At 39.3% G+C, this 22,521-nt stretch overlaps 1 protein-coding gene across 3 annotated transcripts in view; it reads left to right on the top strand.

Moving 5' to 3' along the window:
* Positions 1 to 22,521, top strand: part of MGMT (O-6-methylguanine-DNA methyltransferase) — a 173,392-nt gene that overhangs the window by 3,948 nt on the left and 146,923 nt on the right. For all 3 annotated transcript variants that reach the window (XM_050899294.1, XM_050899292.1, XM_050899293.1), the window contains exons 2-3: positions 6,678 to 6,721; positions 19,991 to 20,130. In XM_050899294.1, coding sequence (XP_050755251.1) covers positions 6,698 to 6,721; positions 19,991 to 20,130 — 164 coding nt within the window. In that variant the 5' untranslated portion in view covers positions 6,678 to 6,697. The remainder of the gene's footprint in view (positions 1 to 6,677; positions 6,722 to 19,990; positions 20,131 to 22,521) is intronic.

Below are 22,521 nucleotides of genomic sequence, written 5' to 3'. Positions count from 1 at the left end.
CATTAAGTTAAACATACAGCTGGAGGAACAACCAAACTATAAAACCAGACCAAACCTGTCTTGAAGTATTTTCCAGAAATACAAAATGCAATTTTAAAACTGATCTACTTGTGTGGTCCAGACTACTGTTTAAAAAAGTCAAATGTATTTGAATGTCAATAAAGCTTGTGGGGCTTTGGAGTTTTATGGAAGTTGAGTAATTGCGAAAGGTTTTCTTTGGAAATACATCACTGTGTTGATGCTTTTTGCTAATCCTTTTTCAAGTTGTTCTCTTATTTACTATTTTATATCAGCAGAGCAAAAGCACCCTGTCCTGATGTCTGTCAGGACTATCTGCTATCTATTGATTTATATTGTGCCAAATTAAATGATATAAATCATTTCAGTTACCTTTTCAGGTCACTTGTAAAACTTGGACATGCAGCTGAAATTCTCCCCAACACAACAGAGGTTCTGAAGGTGATTAAAAATACCTATCTCTGAAGAAGTCACCTTTAATCTCAAGGAGGAAGAGGGGAGTTCATTGATACAAAGGTTCTGACTTTTCAAGTGAAATAGTAGTAAAATAGCACTACTGACAGAGGGCCTGTAGTCTTGAGCAGCTTGGCAAAGGGGAATAAAGAATACTTCTGCCTCTCTCAAAGCGGGAGCTGATGGCATCTGGGGAAGCAGCAAGTGGTGGTTCAGATCGTGCTGTATGTTCACTACTCAGCGTGTAGCTGAGCTGTGGGTCTTGGAATAGGCAGCTGGGGATGCTGGGTTTGGGCTCAGAAACTAACTTTTATTTTACATTCAGAAATCCCACTTCTGACTCGGGAATTTTGAATCCCACTTTTTGGGGGGCATGATAGTATACCAGTAAAAATCACTAAATGCTTCACCCTGTTTTTATAGTACTGAGTAGCTATGTGCTGTTGGTGCCATTGAAGATGGTATACTGAAGAGATGGGCTTTTGGTCTTACCTGATGGGTGCATTTTCAGGTTTTTATTATTTGAATGCCACTTTTTAGTGCATTATGATCAGATTAATGAAATCAGTGTTTTAGTGAAGTAGTATGTATTAGCAGCACAGCCCACTGAAGTCAGATTTGCTTTGTTTTCTGAATCATGCCATCTACATGCTCTAAGTGCAAATTTAACTCCCTCCAGGTAGCTCTGCATTAGCAGATAGCAAGTATTAGTGCTGTCTTGTAAATGTTGCTGCTGCATAATCATCAGTCAGTAATATTTAAATTATCTGACTGCTTTAGAGCAGTTGGTACAATGCAAACAATAATGTTATCTTTGGTTGTTTGTACATTCAAGTATGCAGAAGGTCTGTTAATTAGTTAAACTTTTTAATAAACACCTAAAGTATACTTAAGGCCCTGTTAAAAGATTAATTTTTCTGTTTCACATATAAAAAACAGAAGATGGAATGTACAGCATCTAAAAATACACATGGAATGCACAAACTTGCTTTGGCAGCAGTGGGCTGGCTGTGTTGACAGTACATTTTTAGACTGTCAGCAGTGTCCTGGAGAAACAATTCACACAACTTCATTTTCCCTTCATCTTGCTCTGTTGGAGTTTAGTATGATCAGATATAGTGTAGTGGGAAGGGTGGGGGGAAAAGGGAAATCCCTTGCACAGTCTCCTATTGACACCAGAATATCTCTGGTTATTTGCTGACTTCAGTCCATGAAATACCAAGATTTCTGGTTGGTTGATTGAGAAATGGGATTGACTTTATTCAAATGGGCTGCAGGTTTTTGTTTTTTTTCCCTGGAAGATAAGTGAATTAGTTGGGTTTGAATCCTGCTTAGTGGGTGTGGGTCATCTCCTTTTAGCTTTGAGGCTTAGGCAGTTGGATGGAAGGCTTGTCTGGAAGGACGAGCTGGGTCTACAGCCAGTGTTGTGCTTTCAGAAGGTGAAATTGAGGCCCAACAAGGCAAAGTGCTTAATCTGAGAAACTTTTTTTAATAAATGCTTGTGGTTTTTTTTTTAAATAGAACAATAGTACTATTTTGTTTTCACCAATTACGAGTTGCATGTTAGTGAATGCACCTTGTTTTATATTATTGGTAACGCGTATGGCCTGGATTTGAATGCTTTTCAGTTGTCTTTTTGTGCAGCTATATTTGATTCCATAGTGAGAGTTTCTAAGAATATGATTAACCCTATGGGTCATCTTATAATGTAATTATTAATGATTGATTCTGTTTATCCTTGAAATCAATATGAGAAGCAAAATGGTTTGGCATATATTTGGGGTTGATTTCTAACATTCAGTAAACATGATCTTGTGACAAGACTAGTATTGGTTTATTACTCAGAACATGTTTGATGAATCTGAAGTGTGTAATTAGTTTTATATAATGATGGTGATATGTGGTGTTTTTTACATGACTTATGTTAATATGGCCAATAGTGTTAACATCTCCTGCCACTAATAGTTAGGGTGGGGATGTATAGTAATTGATCTTCCTGGGAGTGCTGTAATGTAAAAACAATTCAGGCTGTTTGAAGTATATTTTACAAGTGTGCATTGGGCCTTTGGGATGTTATACTGAAAAACCCAATTGTACAGTTACCATGGGAACCCAATTAGAATAGATTGCTTGAGTTTTTTTCAGTCTTTCATCTTGACCAAAAATCTAATGTACTTTAAATGTTTTCATATGGAATTTTATTCATGTACTGACTTGATATAATAGCTGTTTTTAAATTTTAGTACTGAAACCAGAGAGTATTATGTTCTGTGGATCCTGAGGACTTGTCTTTCAAGGAGAATCTTCCTTTAGCATTTAAAAGTTGATGAACTGAGAAGAATACTTTTTATGAATCTGAGAGTTCTTACCGTAGTGCTGCCATCACCTGTACTTTTCAGGCTGCAGGCCTGTGAAAATAAACAGGAAAGTATCTTAAAACCCAAGGACTTCCGTTCTAGACTATCAACAAAATATGGCTGAAATTTTTCATGTCCTTTAAGGATCTGATTTTTGATGTAACCTCTGACTTTTCTTTAAATTTTTGGTCTATTGACATATTCAAAGGTTTGGAATGCTCACAGGGTGGGTCTGTGATATATTAGCTTCCTGCACCATCTCATCTCCTACTGTGCGGGAGCTCCTATTTGGCACCTGAAGGCATTTCTGTATCTTCCAGGTATCTCAGGAGCATCCCACTGCACAGCTCTTGTGTGGGAACAGAAGTTCTGGGGAACTTCAGCACATCTTGATTTAAAGGCCAAGGGGAGCTGAGGCCAGGAACTCAATAGGAGATGGGCTTCATTGGTCCTAGTCAAGCAGTTCTGAGCTAGTGAGGATGGGGACAAATTACTCTTCCCCCCCACACTTCTGCTTGTGAATTGATCCCTTTAGGTTATCCTACTCTCTGCAAATGCAGGAGGAAATTTTCCATTTGGTGAAGGGGTTGCTGACAATAAGGTTTCAGTCTTTTAAGATGGGTCCAGTGATTCTGGTGTCTCAGTTTCTGGAACGTGATCCAGAATGAGGTATCATGATTGAATTTGATCAGTGGCAATTCCTGTGCCATTCAGAAGAGGTATTGGGTTCTTATCTTCAAAGTCAACCACAGGGGAACCCTTCAACTCAATGTGAGAAGTAGTTAGTAGCGTACATACTGGCCTCTTCCAACAAGACAATCTTTGCAAGGCTGAGATGCATTTTGGAATGATGTTTTCAACTTTCCTAGCCCTCTGACTTACAGCAGTGGTCTTGTACAGTTTTCACCTATCTAGCTGCAGGTAGTCTTCTAACCACCATGGCTTGGGCATTACTGGCTTTGCCCAAGTTACCTGTCATCAGAGGAAAGCCGTTCTGGACTAGCAGATGGTTGAGCTCAACCTGGGGCAGAAATAGGTCACGAACACTAATCAATCCTGACTCTCCTTAGGCACTGTGCAGCCTTTTGGTTAATTTGTCCTTCTCAGCCACCAACCTCACCAAGGTCTTGGTGGTCCTAGGGGCTTCCCCCAGTGTATTGCCCTGTTTCTTGGGACTTCCCAGCAGGGAGCAAGCAACTGTTGTGCTTGTGAGGTGCGAGCTAGTCCTTTTGTAAGAATCCTTTCCCTTAAAGCTGGAACCTGTTTCCTCTTCTCCTTGAAGTCTAATCTCCTCGAAGCTGGGCTTAGTTTCTCCACCAGGCATTGCATCCCTCGTGAGCTGTATGTGCTTACACTCAAAGTCAGTATGTATTCTCTGGTTCAGCAGGTCAAAAATACCATTTGTGAAGACCTTAGCAAACACAGATGGGCATAAAGTTTTCCTGTGCTGTAGGAGAAGCTGGGTATCTTTACTCATGCTTTTTAGAGACTGTTGCATTGAGGAAGTGTCAAGGGGAATTGCCTAAAACTGTTGAAGAAATTTTTGGTGACTGATCTGGATTTACTCTTGGGCTCTGTGTGGATTGCTGTTAAAAGTATGTGAGCATTCTTATGGGGGTGCTGCAGAGATTTTTAGATAAACATTAATGCATCATGTGGAACCTGGCTAGCAATTAAACTGCTGTTGTCACCACAAATTAGATGCTATTTAAAACAACTTGAAATTTAACTTGATTTTCACATTTCATAAACAGGGAGAGAAACTGTGTTGCAAGTAAATATAAACCAAAAAATTGTTATGAGAAGGGATGTTTCCTGACCGGTTTTGTCCCAGAGATGTCTGCTGGGCTCTGAGCTCCTTCAGTCAGGATGAATGCTTGTGTGGCTGACCTGATGGAGCAGCCCTTCATCTACCCATGAGCAGCTGCTATCTTGGAAACACTTTATTTCCCAATGGGAAGGTTAGGAGCAAGTGGATCTCACCAGAATCCAAAGCAGCATGTGCCATCAGATCAACCGATAGGAAATGGGAAGAGGGGCATAAGGAACTGTTAAATGGTAATTATTTAACATTTGGTGCAAGTGAAGCAAAAGCGCATAGGTGCCAGTCCTTCATGCAAATGTATCCAGACTTTAATCATATTCAGTTTGTAAAAGATGCAGGTATTTCAGAGGAAGGCTTTGAGTTTCTCTTTTCTGGTAGAGGTGGTAGATGAGCCTTTCTTGGGTCACCTGCTGATGTACAAGTGCCGTTTTGATGGTGGCTGATTCTTGCTTTGCCTGGCAGAGCGGATGGGACGGAGGCATGCTGCTGGCTTGCCTTCCCAGTAACGCGGGGGATGCTGGGCTGCCATCTCGGCATGCCATCCCTGGCCAGCTTGGCAGCTGCTCTGCTCCTTGGCCTCCTGGGGATGTGTAGCAAAGGCAGAGGACAGATGCATACTCCTGGGTATCTCTATGTAACGTTGGCTTAATTCAGTGCACTTACACACTGTACTTCTCTTTGGTCTTTGGCCTGGGTTTGAAAAGAGCTTCTGGATAAATTTGCTTTTCGAGGCAAATATTCGAGCTTTACCCTTCAGAAAAATCTGAAAAAAAGCTGAGTGTTGCTACAGACTTTAAAAGTTAAAGCTCTGAACTGGCAATAGAAATTGCTACTTTATTTTTAGCTCTGTGACAGATATTTTAGGTAATACTCTATTAGATTGCTCATCTGCCTGACTTATTCATATTTAAAAATGGAATGAGTGATCTTTGCAATGCCCACCTTGCAAGGGTATGATTGTTAGTATATTTAAAATACTCATTATTCAGGATCTTAACTTTAAACTCTTAAAATAATTAAGATGCAATACTAAGATTAAATATTACTGTTTTCTTGTAAGTAGTTTGGAATTGGCTGTAAGTTCTGTCACTGCCTTGGACTTCAAGGCTTGATGTGTTTGAGAGGCCTTGGAAAGCCTCAGAAGTTCGTGTCATTTCTTTTAAGAGATTTATCATTTCTTAAGCAGGTAGTTATCCTCTCCTGTGGAGCAGTGAGTTCCCCAACTTAAGTGGAAGAGTTCCCATTGAGGTTGGCTGTGAGTCAGGACTCTGAGGCTGAGCTTTGTCAGATAATCTCCCTGATTTTCAAAGATGTAATGTTTGTAGCACATCTTTGCAAAGATATAGTGATCTTAGCTAAATAGCACTGAAGAGAAAATGGAGGGGGGGAACTGAGTAAATGTCAAGGAAATAGCAATTGCCCTTTATTTGAAAGGGTGAGAGCAAAGAGGAACCTGTTGTATTTTTGTTAATGATGTACAAATAATGATACTGTTTAAGACTAGAATTATAGTAATTGAAGTTAATGTTTCTTAGGTACTTTCTTAGTGTTTTGCAATCTGTACTTCTAAACCCAGGATATAACTAAGAAAGTCACTTGCTTTCATGCCTTAAAATGTGTTATTTCCTGTATCACAAAAGGCTGTTTATTTTACTAAGAAACTCAGAAGTGCATTACTGCCTGTACAAATATTTCTTAAATTAATACTATATCTTTTAAGGCATTCTTAATGAAAAGATCAGAGCTGTGTAGTGCTTGTTATGGAGGAAGTCTTCAGTGTGCCATCTGTTGATTTTTGTTTGACTCATAACAAGCAGTAGATGACCTAATGAACATTAAAATTCCTGGTTACTTGTAAAAGAAAAAAATCAGGGTCACTTTTGAAATTATATATACTGAAACTTAGAGCCTATTTAAAAACCTGATAGAGTTGGTTATAAGGGAAGTGACACTATTGACATATACTATTCTTCCTGTGGAATTTGAATTCAATCTCAATCTAATTGAGAATTTTTTCCTTATAGGTGGAGACCTTTCATCTACCATGGCATCAAGGCTTGTTCCAAACGTAAGTTTCTAGTAAAATATCCTTGCATTTAGGTGTGCATTGAAAGTCCAGCATTACGAAAGAGTTCATGTAACATAGTTTTTTTTCCCCAGTGTCCAGCAGTCAGTATTAAGAATCCAGTTGACAAGATTGATGCTGCATTGTAAATCTCTGTAGCTCTGTCATGGTTGGTAACAGGCATCAGTGGACCTTTCCCCATCATGTATCTGTCTGCCACAGAGCATAAACTAACAGGACAATGCTATGATTTCAGTTATAAGTTAGCTGTTTGCTTCCATTTCCTAGTAAGTACCTCATCTATTGAAAAACAAACAGGCTTAATTTTGAGGCTTGATGCTTCAATAAGTGTAGGGCAGTAACTTCATAGTAAAATAAGAAAACAGCTCTGTTATCAAGAAATTCAGAACAATGTGCCTTACTCAAAGGCATCAACACATTTTTAGTCAATAACTGTATTCTTCAAATAATTAAAATGAACTTTGGAGATAAGAATATGTTTTTTTTCTATGGAATAACTATTTTTGTAACATTAGTAATGCTCCTCTAGGAAAATATTTCTAGTACAATCAAACTTGCATATCTAACTATTCCTGCTGGCAACTGCTATCACTGTTAAAAATGTCTTAATAGTGGCATCTCTTGTGGTTTTAATCTGCTTTACTAATGTAATGTGGCTTAAAAAGTAGTATTTTGGCATGTTCTGTGTCTTCTACCCCTCTGTAGAAGATTTTCTTTCTCTTTTCCACAAAAGAAAATTGTTTTTATTTTTTTAAAATGGAATGATTGAGGAAGAAATTCAGGAGAAGAAATTCAGGAAAAGAAAGTCTTGCTTTGCTTTTTTTCTATTAAACAATCATCTGTTTAGTTATATATATGTATCTTCCAGTTGCAAGCATCTTTTAGCCGGTACCTGGAATACTGGCAGAGAAATATTTGATTATCTTCTGCACAACTGGGCATGGTAGGAAGAATCACTAGTTCCCCCTCATTCAAAGCTAGGTGTGATATAGCTGGCAAGCGACATGAAACTAATAATTTATTATCTAACCTTTTCATTTCTCCCACTCTCACTTTTAGTTGAAAGGTGCAGCATTAGCTGTTAGGCGAGTTTTCTCCTTTTGATATGTGGAAAAGCAGAAGGTTTAAGGTAAAACACGTGAACTCTCGCAGCCCCATTTGCCATGGGGAGCAGGGGTCTGCCGGGGGCTGTGCAGACACAGCCCAGGCTCCTCTGCTACCTGGTCCTGTTTCCCCCCATTCTGGATGCATATTAAATATGTATGTAAGGTAGCTCATGTTTCTTTAGTGATATTTATAGCGTATTAGTTTACAGTTTTACTTTGAGCACAACCACACGTTGGTGTGACACAATATATGCCTGGCATATGGTTTTTGCAGAAATCAATTATCACTGATGTAATGTGCTGAACAGTTTTTAAGCAGGTTGCTGAAAAATGGTTTCTGAAAGCAGTCAGACGTGGGCATTTTCCACAATCGCTGTATTTGTCTCCCACTCGATCCCTGATTCTGTTGCAGTGACCAAAGATGTATGTTGGGTTTGTGTGGAAGAGGCTGAGATGTGGCTGTAGTTATGTGCGTGAGCATACATCAGGAATGTCGCTGTATTCAGGAGTTCTTTGGGTTTGTGGGGTTCCTATGACAATGTGGCAATTTTTCTATTTCATGAGAAATTTAATTCTAAATGTAATTCTGTTTCTCTCTGAATTTCTTGTAGTTATTAAATTTAAACTTAGTAAACAGAGTCTTGTACTAACTGTGATGCTTTGCTCTCTGTTAATACAGTGAAACGCTTGTCCATGCTGTCCTGAATCAAACAGAGATGGATAACGATAGGAAAATTCAGATGTGTATGCCAGGACTATAATCTTGTATTTTTGTATGAGTCTTTTTGACACCTGTCTTCTGTGTGTATTTATTTTCCTGTAGATGTATTTGTATTTTTAGTGAATTCTTAATACACAGTTTGCTGCTTCATTTGTTTAAAGCTGTTCTACTCACTTTAAAAATTTCAATGAAATTCTTTCCTCGAACACAATTCAGATTCCTGACTCTCCTTCAGCTTAAGGAGCACTATTAATGGTTTTGTTCATATTGCTTAGATTTATTTTGTTATTATTCTCTAGCTCCTACTCTTCAGGTATAGCTATTTTGGTATTATAAAGAATGATGGATTATATAGGAAAGTTTCTTTTGAAGCACTCCTGATATTGTGCAATGCACTTGGGGGTCAGCTACACTTGACTGATGCATGATTTATCCGATGTCCCTGCCACTTTCTGAGATAAAGCTGCTATTTTATCAAAAATGCCAGCAAGTGTGATTTAGAATTTATACACCTCCTTTTTCAAATAATTGTTCTGATTACTTTCTGGCATGGCAATAAAATGATAAAGGTAATTGCACACAAATGTGAGATAGCACCAAAATACAATAAAATTAACCTGAATTAGCTTGACTTGTCGATGAGAAGTATTTATGAAATGTATTTTTGCAATAAGGGAGACTGATATTATAGCTGGAAGGTGAGTTATTGCCTTAATGTAATACTGTTTGAAATTTAAAAAAGAGACTGTTACAGTTGAGGGTGATTGTGCCTTTGAAATTAAGTTGAAGTGATTCTTATAATTGGCAGCAATAATGCATTGTGAAGGTAATATCTTTTATTGTGTTATGCCTAGTTGCATTATCTTTTATTTAGCTGGTCCTGACTTCAGCTCTGCAGAGAACACAAGAAGCAGATCAAGAATTTTGTGGATTTAGGTGATAAAATTTGAAATGTTACCTAATATTAAAGTCATTCTTCTGCTAGATTTTTTCATTTTTAGCCTATTTTCAGTTCCCCTGAACCTGATACAAGTCTCATTTGATTAAAATTTCATCTCTTTTCCTTGTATTAGAGTAGTTGCTATATATTTACATACACAGCTGAACCCTGTAACAGCAGTGCACTTCAGTCTTGCTATGTGTACATACGCATGCATATACATCAAGTGTTAATTTTGGCAGTTAAATTTCGTATTTCTCAGTGCTTCAAAGTACAACCTCTTCTTATTAAAAAGTGTATATACACTTTTACAACAAGCACTTCAATGGTAATTAAAGAGTAGATCTTAATGTTGACTAATATCTTGAGTTTATTTTTTGAAGTGATGAATGCATCTGGAAAATCCAGACAACTGCATGATGCCTTCTTTTCCTTTGTGTGAGACTTGTTAAAACTCAAACCAGTAACCAGCTAGATATTAATTTTGGAGATCCTCTAATTCTTAAAGACAACATTCTTCATCTTTGATTCTTCAGTATATTTGTTTAATTGTTTGGCAACAAATTCCTTAATTATGAGTTAGTGTTTTATTCTGTGTGATTGCATGTTAAAACACTGAACAAAGTATAACGTTGCTTTGGTGTGCATTGCACAGTACTTCTAATTGAATCTTCTGGCATATGATTTCCAGTCTAAAAATAAGGGGCGGGGGGGCTTAATCCCTTTGTTAGGTCATCGGTAGGGTAAGAATGACAACATGCTTCCACATCCCATGGTAGATATACCAAGCAATGTGGCTTACAGGGTTGTTGCTGGTGGGATTTACAGGTACCTCCTAACAGCAAGGAAAGTACACAATTATGACTTCTTTGCTGTTGGTGGCATAATTTGATTACTACAGAAATATCTGGCCCTGTCCTGTCTACTTTTTTCCCTATTCTTGGCACTCCATTTCTTATCCAATTCTGCTCTAATTCATTATATTATGAATATGACACCAAGCTGTGCGGTGTGGTTGACACACTGGAGGGAAGGGATGCCATCCAGAGGGACCTGGACAGGCTTGAGAGGTGGGCCTGTGCGAACCTCATGAAGTTCAACAAGGCCAAGTACAAGGTTCTGCACATGGGTCGGGGCAATCCCAAGCACAAATACAGGCTGGGCGATGAGTGGATTGAGAGCAGCCCTGAGGAGAAGGACTTGGGGGTGTTGGTTGACGAGAAGCTCAACATGACCCAGCAATGTGCTCTTGCAGCCCAGAAGGCCAATTGTATCCTGGGCTGCATCAAAAGAAGCGTGGCCAGCAGGTCGAGGGAGGGGATTCTCCCCTCTGCTGCTCTCGTGAGACCCCACCTGGAGTCCTGCGTCCAGCTCTGGGGCCCCCAACATAAGAAGGACATGGACCTGTTGGAGGGAGTCCAGAGGAGGCCATGAAGATGATCAGAGGGCTGGAGCACCTCTCCTATGAAGAAAGGCTGAGAGAGTTGGGGTTGTTCAGCCTGGAGAAGAGAAGGCTCTGGGGAGACCTTACAGCAGCCTGCCAGTACGTAAAGGGGTCCTACAGGAAAGCTGGAGAGGGACTTTTTGCAAGGGCAGGTAGGGATAGGACAAGGGGTAATGGCTTTAAACTGCAAGAGGGTAGATTTAGATGAGATGTAAGGAAGAAGTTCTTCCCTGTGAGGGTGGTGAGGCACTGGCACAGGTTGCCCAGAGAGGCTGTGGATGCCCCTCCCTGGCAGTGTTCAAGGCCAGGCTGGATGGGGCTTTGAGCAGCCTGGTCCAGTGGAAGGTGTCCCTGCCCATGGCAGGGGGGTTGGAACTGGGTGATCTTTAAGGTCCCTTCCAACCCAAACCATTCAGTGATCTCTAGGCAGCCCACAGTTTTAAATGAGGTATCCTAAAGTAACTAGGTGTCTCTAAGCTTAAAGTGAGGCTGTTTCACTGCCTCTTTTTTCCTGGGCACCAAGATGCATCCTAGGGATGGCATGACCTGCTCTTGCAACCTTGATGCCAACCCACCACAATCGCTAATTTGTTCCGTTTATTAACACTACACTTTCTAATGGCATTTTACTTGTATGCTGCATGTAAATGTTTGACTTATTTCAAAATGTTCATCTTAGCTTCATGCTAATGATGTAAAAAGATCATATAAATATTCTACTGTATATATGGTTTAAACCACTGTATGGCCGCAGAAGTGGCTGCTACACTTGCATAACATTTAAGTTTCCTATATAAGTAATAGCTGGGGGAAGATACAGAATATGTTTACTTGGTTTTGGAGAGGTATTGGAGGAAATAGTACATCTGAATTCCTGTTTAAACAGCCCACTAAGGTCTTGTGTTTAAGTATCTGCTGACAGTGTCTCAAATCAAAGCTTGGCACGTGGGCAATAGATGAAGTAGAAAAATGCGCTTCTTGAGTGCTGTCTGGAATGCAGTAGTAGTAACCTACCTGCCTATTCCAAAGGAGGAAAACTTGTTTTATTACAATTAAAATATCCTTTAAGTAAAATAAGAAGTCTGAGATAGCCCTGGTAAGTACACTGGGAATTTGCCATTTGACAGACCAGGATTACTCCTGTCTGCCAAAGCAACAGACTGAAGATGTAGCCAAAGAGCCAGAGGCTACCACTGCTTGGAAATACACTTTCATAGCTTGGCATTTCGGGGTCTTTTGATTGCCATCCAAAGAGGATTAGTAGTATAATACGATGGGACAACAGAAACTTGCTTTTGTTGTCTTTGATTGTTTAATAAAGAATTATGTGTTTGCTCTTGTCGAATACTTTTAAAATGCTGTGGAAAGCAAATGTTGCTCTCCGTATGTGAACACGTATCCCTCTGGTTTGTCGGGGGCTTGTGTGAAGTGGGCCTTTTGATAAGTAAAGATGGGGACTGATTTTTAGTGGCTGCTGTGCCAGTGTATGTTTGTATATGTTCAAAACACGCAGTTTAATTCTGTACCTTCACATTTTTTTATGGGATTAGTTCTTTGGAGGGTAAAGAAATTGCTGTATCACCCCAAACTAACCCTGGATTTGCTTACAGTCTGTCTGACACTTCCTTTCCAACCCCCCCCAGCCAGGAAATGAGTAGGTTTTGTTTTCATACCCTCTGAAGTTACAGGTTTGGCTAAACAGGGGTTAGATTTACTTGGAGAAGCATTGGAGATATTAGTAGAGTACTGCAGTATATTTCAGTGCAGCTTTTGTTTAAAAGCCTTATCTGGATTACAGTCCTGTTCTTCAGCTGCGGAGGTGTTTATTACTCTTGCAGCAAGGACAAAAATATATGGACCTGATATATGGTTCTTTATTCTGGCAAGCTGAAAGTTTGCTTTGGATGCTATAGGAAGAAGAAATGCAGGCAGTATAGACAGTTATTGAGGGATGTGTAGGGGGAAGAAGTGGCTTGTGTCCAGATGGGTGGTCATCTAGTTCACAAGAACCTGATGCAGTATATAAAGGACTTGTATTTTATAACATCAAAGGTAATTTTAAATGTTATTTTACTTGTTAGCAGATTATATTGACAGAATTAAATCTGATTAGCTACCATGATGGTGGTTTTGTTTCAAGACTTTCTTCTTGAATTTAAGCAGTGAATGCAACACCTTTTTTCTTCCTCAAAGTTTAACTTCTGCCTTAATTTAAAAACTGGGGGGTACTCAGCTTTCATTGGACTAATAGGTTTCCATATGTTTGAAGGATGCTATGTGTGATGTTCAAGTGTAATAATACAGGAAATGTATTTCTTTTCAGAAATTATTTTTTCATTAAGTAATGAGTGATGTTGGTAGGACTACCCTGGGAGTGTGGGTTGCAGAGGGCAGCAGCAGCCTTCTCTTGTTTTGTTGGGCAAGAAGAAGCCCTGCCCTGGCTTCCAGGACAACTTTCTTACAGCTTCAGCAGTCCAGATTAAGATGTCCAAGCTGTAGGGACCTGTTTGGATCAGGGCATCCGTATGGCTTTAGAGTTCACTGTGTTATGTTTAGTTGGAAATCTTTGGCTCTTTTTTCCAAGAGAAGAAACAGCTTTTAGAAAAGTTCATATTTTAGCTTTGAAAAATCAAACATTTCGTAATAAGCAAAAAGACTAAGAATATGTTTCATTCTGTATAATTTTTATTCTAGTATATTAAACTATTTCTGGGTATGAAACTTCTGTCTACCTCTTCCCTTTCCTTCCTACACTGAAATTATTTCTAGTACATAAATTCTTTTTTCGCTTGAAACAGTAGCAGCCACTGTTCATTTGGAAGGTGAAAATATAGATTAATAATCAAGATATTAACAGGAGTAGGCTTAGACTTGTGTTTTGATCACATGTTGATTGCATGGTTCCTGTGGTTTTTTTCCCAGTCCTTAAATTTTCCTCTGCTTAACGCACTGAGTGTAAGAAATGGCTTTCTCATCTAAGACTAGCTGCATAAGGTTGGAAAATCACCCTCCATGCTGAAGTATATGTGCACAAATGCATTATCTTTACTATTAATATCTTTTCCCATATTCCTAACGTACAATGGATTGTTTCCTTTTAAATAAACATGCAGAAACCAGTAAAACAAATACAGGAAGTTTTAAACTATTAAGGAGATGTTGAGAAGACTATAATTCAGTGAAAACCTTGGATGAGTGGACCACTGGCATGTGCAAGCTCACCAGCAGCTGTGCCAAACGGGGGCTGTGGTCAGCCGCCTTACCTCTGCTGTCCCAGGCGGGGTGGCAGAAGCTTTCTGCAATTAAAACATTTTGCAAACAGCGTTAGGGATTGTGTCTCTAAATTATTTCATGCAGTTGTTGTTACGATGGTAACAGGAGATGTTAATGACTGGATTTTTTTCTTCAGCTGTCTCAGTATGGAGCAACAATAGCGCTGTTTCCAAAACCCCAGCTAAGGGTATGACTGCAGTGGCAACCATTAGTTGCCCTAATTGCGGTGCTTGCTGCTGCTGATGCCATATTACGAGAGTGATACGGTGGCCTTTACACTTCAGAATAGACGGGGTGTTCGTAAATGGTCACCTCTCGCCTGTTCTGCTGACCTTACTGCCGTGCAGTTGATAGAGATGGACGCATCTAACTACTTATTTCTTACGATGGTCCCTGATTGTTTTTTGCCTTGACAAATACCGCTGATGTGATTTGATAAGGATTTTGTTATGAGAAGGATGTAAACTTACTGGATCAGGAAGAACAACTGTAGCAAGATGACTGAAATGAAGTAGCAAATTGCCAAACCAGTCCAGGTACTTGTGAAGTATTCCCCTTAAATTTAAATCCAATATTTCAAGCTTTCATTGAATTTTAATTCAAAACTTGAATCAATAACAAGCAGGTTTGAGAACACTATGATACTCAAAAGAAGGACACTTAAAGAGTTCAGGACTGGTATTTCTTTCCTGTAATTAGGATGAAAAAGCAACCTCCCTGGCATTGATTGATCGTCCTCTCAAACTCAAGAAATTCCTGGTATTGCTTTCTGGCAAGTCACTGATATTATATGGCATCATAGAAACAGGGTAGGTGCTTGAGAATTATAGCTCATATGCTAGCTTCCTAATGTGAATATGTTAGAACACTGAAGTGATGAGTCTTCAGGATATATTTATGAAGAATAGGAAGTAAATGAACAGGTTGGTACTTTGTCACACCTTTAGTGGAATGGGCTAGCATCAGCACTCTCCAAGTGAAACTACCCTCAGACTGTGTTGATCTTACTGGATAAATACGTCCAGAAATTCAGCTTTTACAGCTAAGAATCCCTATGATTTGTGCTACTAACAGGTATAGTGCTATCTGGGATCCTCTCAGACAATAGGTGCTGACAATTATTTTTAGTTTTTGAAGCCAGTATGCAGTTATATCCTAGCCCAACATTGGAGCAAGATTGCATGAGAAACCTAGTATGGCATCTGGGTGGGTTCTCTATTTTTAAATAACAGTAACTTTCATGGTGTGGAAGAATTAAGTAGAGAATTTCCAAATGTGCAGCAGTGGCTAGTCTAGAAATGGTAGAAATACAACCTCTTCTGGGTTTGAGAAGTGGCGACTGAAATAGGGGAAAGAAGTGTAAAGCAATTTCACCCTGTTGGTTGTATTTACTTTATCAGGTAGCTCAGCAATTAACGCTTTCTGTTAATCTGAAAGGATCAAGAGACCCATTTCTTGGTGGCAACTGACATCCCACTGATTAATGCACTTGGACTCTCTTGGTTTAAAAAAATAAAATTGCAGTATCTGTGAGGACACATGAGTTTAGGTTTAGCAGTTGAATATGTTATTTTTGTCTTGATTCTCAGAAATATTCAAGTAAAAAACCCCACGCTGTAAATGATATATAAATGCTATAAGATATAAAATCATGACTTCCATTTGAAGTTCAGCCACATGTTATAGCCCAATGGAAATACCCTGTTAAATCAGATGCAGGTGGTGGCAGAGGGGATTATCATTAATATTTTGATCTGGCATGGTAGGTTATATTGTTGCTAAAGCGGAGTGAAGGAAATAGAAAAAGCTGTAGCGGGAGAGCCATCAGAGAAAGGGCTCTGGCTCCTTCCTGATGGGAAGGATTCATGTGCTCGATAATACTGAAGGGAAAATCTGTGAAAAGGTGACATCTTCGGTCTCTTTGACCACAGCCTTCAGACAGAACTTGTTTTAAGACAATTTCTGGTATCCTGAGGGCTGAATGCTTGTGGTGGGTGCAGACACATCCACGGGCAGTACTGTTGCATTCTTCCAGTGGAAATCTGCGGTCTGTGGGGTTTTAGCACTGTACACATGCACTGTGAGATCTTTAGGAGGAGAACACAGGAAAAGTTGGAAAGCGATGTTCGTGAAGATATTTTGCATTCTTTCTCCCCTTCAATTCGGTAACAGTGATTTGGGGCATGGTGCTGAAGCGCAGGAAATGCCGTGAGGTTTGCTCTCTGGACTTGTCTTCTGGAAAATACAAACCTCTTGGGAGAACATGAAGCATGGAAACAATTTGCTATGGATTTTTTTGAACCTTGTTGATCCTCAAGATTTCTCTGTATTTTTTTATTTATCCATTCCCCATTATGGATAGGAATTGGATCCTAGGATCTCAGACCAAACTACAATAGAATTTGGGGGGTTTTAGAGGCAGTAGATCATAGAAAATAATTTTGAATTATTTACTGTAATGTGAAAGACCATGAATGCAAATTTATATAAAATCTGTATTTAATCAAATGGGAGGTATGTTTTAGTACTGAAAACCTTGGCTGCAGCAAGGCTGTTAAGCTGAATTACAGTGGAAAGCGTAAGAGGTTAAGATCCTTACATGCAAGTCATCAAGCTAATGCTGGCTTTTGGGTTCACAGCACCTCGTTTAGGAGATAAAACTCGCTGCTGTTGTGCATCCTTAGCATCTGAACTCTAGGAAGGCACTTTGAGCAGCACATTTCTGTTTCCTGGTGGTGTTCAGTGGAGTTGATGTGTAATGTAGGGGACCTTCGCCCTTCGGAGGAATGTGATGCCACTGAGGCACGTGCTGTTGCAAAGTCATGGGAGCACGTCTGGAAAATGAGGCTCCTCTGTACAGGACATTAACTCATAAATCATGCTAATATTCTTACTGATAAATCTTCCACTGTGAAAACCTTTTGATACTCGTCTGTTATTAATGACAAAAAGGACTTAATTCCGTTGGCTAACAACAGTCTTCCAATTTTCTATAGAGTGTTTAGCAGTCTAGTGAGATGCAGACTTACATACCCTGCACCTACATCTTTATTTCTGTAGCAAGACTCCAAAGGATGGCAGGAGAAGTTTCCTCTCTAAAAGTCCTATTTTTTTCCTACTTAATAAATTTCAAAATTATGAGATTTTGACACAGATTTGTAGGTATTACAGTGGAAAGGGAGAGTGAAGGTGGAGTTCATGCAGTACCTGATCAAAATTCCTCAAATAATTTGTTTACATAAGCTGGAGAAAAAAGGCAAAAGGCAGTGTATTGGGATTTATTGATTTTTTGCTTTAAGCTGCCATTCATTTTTGGCTCTCCCAACTTCAAGGGCACTATGGGGAAGATGGTGTTGAGCACATCATGCCTGTGTTGGAAGGACGTGGGCAGGAGCAGGTTTTCAGTGTCCACTGGTCTGCTGTGAATGATGTCTAAGCATTTGGTAATTTCAGCTGGCCAAGTTTAAAGGCTGTTTATTTGCATCTGAAAACTGTTGCAATTTAAATCTTGAATAAAATTTCACTTTATTTTAAAATAGCACTGCCTGCAGGAGCATGTTGTTACCTCGATCTTCCCTGGCTCATCTCAGTAGCTGTAGGTAAATAGTAAAAAGGCACATTAGTATCTGGACAGAGGATAGCATGCATTGTACATCTGTATGGTGACCTTCATCTTTGAGGCTCCCAACCCAATCGCATCTGTATGTGGATATATGTCATGTAGTTTCATTCTTTTATAAAAATAAACCTTGTAAATATTGCTGTCCAATGCGTATGATAAACAAGACTGAAAATACTAGTTGTACTCACTCAAGGTTTTCATCTATAAAGCTTAGTTCAACTTGGTGTGAACTCATAGGGTTATTTATAGTTTTCTGTTACTCGCTGCATCCTGTGTTTTGTTATAATGAAAAAGCTGTCCTCTTATCACTAAGTTTTTATATTCATGGAGTACATGGTATGAGGTTCAGTGCATCTAGTTTAGGGCTGTCACAAATAAAAATGAAGAATGTATGCTGGTTTTCCACATATGTAAACTTTTATGTTGCTTTCTTACAAAGACTTCTGCAGTGAGGTGCTGCTTCAAAAAAAAGTTCACCTATGCCCTCTCCTTGAGGAGGGAGAAGGAACAAGGGGAAAAAGTTGGTTGAAAAGGAGAGCTTCATTGTAACACCAGCAAACATTTGATTATTTAGCGAAAAGCTGATTTGGATTACAGTCAAACTAAAACCGCTAGGAACCTGCAATTCTTCAAGCCCGGCACACCGCGCAGAACTTCTCTAAGCTGAGTAACTTTGCGCTGGTTGCTGTGTGTCTGTAATCTGAGGAACTGCATAAGCGCTTCCCAAAATTCACAGGTTTAAGTTTACTTTTGCCTCAGTGGGCAGAACTGTCTCCTTGATTTTGTTCTGCTCTCTTAACACTGATTAAGTTACTCGCGGATGTGGCTTCATTACGTAGCACTTAAAAAAGGGATTTAAAAAGAAATTCTCTTAATTTGAAAAAAATTATTGTACAGCTGCAAGCAGTGGTCGGCTGTAAGTTGTCATGCATAGATTTTTCCTGTCTCCTGAAGCACCCCTAGTCTGTCACTGTGCTCTTCAGTCAGTTTCCCAGCTTCTTAATCGCTTCTGCATTTCATCTGATACTTCATGGGGCTTTCAGCATCGTCCCCCTTGCTGTAGGCAGACGTAGGTGTCATAGGTGGGGTGAACTTCAGAGTGCTTTGGGGTAGACTATACGCTTGGGTAAATACTGGGGAAAATAAGTTTGCACAGGTGTCTGTGGAGACTGTTGGTTCTGAATATTGCAGTAACAAGGGGATTTTTTCAGGTGTAAGGCAAACTGCAAGTTAGCTGTACTGTCTGAGTGACTTTAAAAACCAAGAAACTTTGCTGTCTCAGTGTAACTCGCGTGTGTGTTGATCGAGTTAGCTTGTGCTGCCTTACAATTTCTTGGGTTTCTTTGTGTGCTTTTTTGTCCAGTTTCACTTCAATTTAGCTCTTTGGAGCAAAGGCTTTTTTGTCCTGGTTGTACAGCACCGATGGCGATGTGGTCCAAACCTAGTTTGGTGTCTGGGTCACTGCAGTGGACATACTTGTGGTGTTCTGTCCTGCTTCTCTCCTAATGTATTTACAGTTTGGTTTGTACAATCAACTCAAACATCTACTGAGTCAGACTGTTGGGTTTTTTAGCCAAGATGAATTTGACAAGTATGTTATTGTTGGTCTTGTACAATATTGAGAAATGCTTGGCATCTGTTTCCAACTACATCCTATCAGTAATCGTAAAACCAGACTAGTAACAATGGGAATAAAGAAATGTTTCTTTTACTAAGGAATGATTGATTTTTTCATATGTTTTTCCAGCAGACATATTCTATTTGTGTTCCAGCAGTTATTTGCATAACACTGCTGCTGTAAACCAGTGAATATACTTTGTCATAATAATCCTTTTGAAATCAGTGTCAAGAAACATTGAATGTTAGCTGATAAACCAACTGTGAAACTCCTATTACTTGAGATTTTTACGAAGGTCACTGTTCTGCTAGTTAACATGTTTTTTGGGACTTTGATTTAGATGCTGACTTCTTAGGATGGATCATTTTAAGTTGGAGTTTTGAAAGTAAAAGCCATAGTTGAGGAAACTTGAAATATGCCGTTTTCTTGCTTTTTAAAATTACTTTTGAAAACTACGCAAAATATCTTGAGGTGAATGTTCCTTGGTGAAAATGCATGCAATTAGAGGAGTTTGTTTTCATGAACAGGTGACTTCCAAAGAGGGAGAATCTCGGTGCAAGGAGAAACATGCAGTTCTGCTTAGTCCTGTGGGAAAACTCAAGATATCTGGGTGTGAAACAGGCTTACATGAAATAAAACTTCCAAAAATGAGCGTGCTGCCAAGTGGGTAAGTTCATGTCCTATTGATCCTATGTTTATGTATGTGGTAGAGGAAGGAGATTGCCCAGAGGATCTAAGACACGACTATGCATACTTCGTTTTTACTAGCCGTACTGGGAACACAGTACTTGCTCCTGTGAGAGGCAAAAGCAGCCTCTAGTACATTTAAGGAGTAGCAGCTCCAAAATGCATTTCTTTCTCTGCTGCATCAATAATATTAGCAAAGAAATGTTCTGAAATAAAAGTATTTTCAACACCGGTTTTGAAAGTACATCTTGCCCCTAATTTTGGACACACATGTAAATCTGTCACTGAGGATTAAGACGTCCTTGCAAATTTTGCAGACCTGTATCTAGATATATATGTTCCAACAGGCAGAACCAGGATTAAATAATTGTTTTAATTACTGCATACTACTTGTGAGAGCTTTGGTTGGTTTTCCATAGCTGTGATGTCTTCTGGAGTTCAGAACAGATGATATACATGGCAATGGAGATGGTGACTCAAATATAGGACTGACTGAGGTGGTATTGGTACGTTTTACTGTTGAATATAAGTGCTGTTCAATCTGCTAAAGTACATCTGTCTTGTTCAGATCTTTAGTCTGTGCTTTTTCCTTATTTGTGAGGAAATGCTCAGTGACATTTTTAGAAGAAACACTGAATTCTTTCAAAATTACTAGATGCCAAATTTCTTTGCCAAATTCCTCTGCCAAAATGGAAGTTACTAATACTACTTATTTAAGGGTGGTCTCTTCAACTGTTTTTGGTAATAAAATTGCAGCCTTTGCCACAGTCTGTTACAGCAGAGCTTTTTCTGACAAGACTCAAACAGGTTTGGCTTCCTTCTTTCCACGTTGTCCTCTTCTCCCCTGCTTTTCGCTTCTGAAATTCTCCATTGATTTGTGGGGTTTCCCCTTTTCTGTTTTCCTTTTTTATTATCCTTGTAATTTAAGTGTGTGTAAAATTAATCAGGAATATGAAGCATAATGTGTATTCTGGTTGAAATATGTTTTTGCGTTTAATATGAAAACCCTCAAGCCTCTGGATTTGACAGTTTTGCCAACTCGAGTGATATGGAAATAGTACTTCAGTCTCTTCGTATGCTGATTTCAGTATTGGATTTCTGCTGATGAGGAATGGAAATAAAGCGGTATTTAGGATAAGGCCGAAGCTTGCCTTTGCTGTAGAGCAGCGTCTGCCTGAAGAGCAACTAAGCAGACGAGGATTCTTCACCCTTGAGAAGAGGAAATGCCAATGAAGTGGGTGGAAGAATAGTAGGAAGAAGGCCTGTGGGCTCTCGAAGGTGACGAATACAAGAAATTGTGTGTTCTGATTTGTAGTGCTGGACATAAAGTGAATTGCATGAAAATAAAAGCTGAAGATAAAAACCAGTTGTGATGTGGACACTAAAAAATACAGGCTCATAGTGAAATGGCAGATTATTGGAAGAAGATAATTACAGGCTCTTAATCAGTAGAGACCAAGAAGGTGGATGGGGAGGTATTGTTTGTGTAGCTCTCCTGGAGAGGTAAGAGCAAAGGTCTGTGTTTGTCTTCTATCTTTAATGTTGAGGTTTTGAATGTTTCACTTGATGGTTTGCCTTCTCTTTTTGAACAAAATTTTTAGGGACAGTAAATATCTTCAGAGCAAGTGGTGGTGGGGAGGCAGGGTAGAGAAATCGATCTTTCAGGCACACAGACCTTTTTCCAGGAAACTACTCCTCTGTCCCCAAAAGCTCCGAGTACTTACTCACCTCTGCCTGCACAAATGAAAGATGCTGCTACTCACAAACTGTGGGTCACTGCCCTCCCTAAGGGAGCCTTGCTGCAAGGCAAGGTCTGTCCTGTCTGTAAGGACAGCTCGTTTATGGGGGCTGCCATTTCCTCGTGTAACATGGCCAGGTTGGCTGGTTGAAGAAGGATCTCATGATCTTGTTTTTCAGGCAGACATCAGGCAGTCTAGATCCTTTTCCTGATCCTTTATTTTTTTACCTGATCTTTGTCTTTCAGTTTTCTCAGTGGTGAGCTGACTTAATTTCCCAGCCTCACAAAATGTTGAGGCTTTAGTGGCATCTTGATAACACTTAACTTAGCAGATTGTGTGATTTATATGCAAAAATTGTTATATTATAGGTGGAATATTACTCAAGAGTGTTTCAGAAGTTAATGGTAAGCAGAATGTTCTTACAATTACTTTAGGAATTTAAATCTGAAAAAGAGGTGGAAGGTGGGACTTGCTTTTGTCTTTACTGATGATAAAGTTCTAAAAATTTTAAAGCCATCTGTAAATGTTTGTGCTGAAGTATAACATTTAATCTCTTCTACTCATCGCTAGTGAATAGTTGTTAAATTTGGCCTCATTATTTTTGACAGAATAAAATAAAAACAAAACAGTGC

This window comes from Gymnogyps californianus, chromosome 6, assembly GCF_018139145.2.
Source record: "Gymnogyps californianus isolate 813 chromosome 6, ASM1813914v2, whole genome shotgun sequence".
In the NCBI taxonomy this organism is placed as follows: domain Eukaryota; kingdom Metazoa; phylum Chordata; class Aves; order Accipitriformes; family Cathartidae; genus Gymnogyps; species Gymnogyps californianus.
The sequence above is the reverse complement of the archived record's forward strand: the minus strand, read 5'-3'. Positions and strand labels throughout refer to the sequence as shown.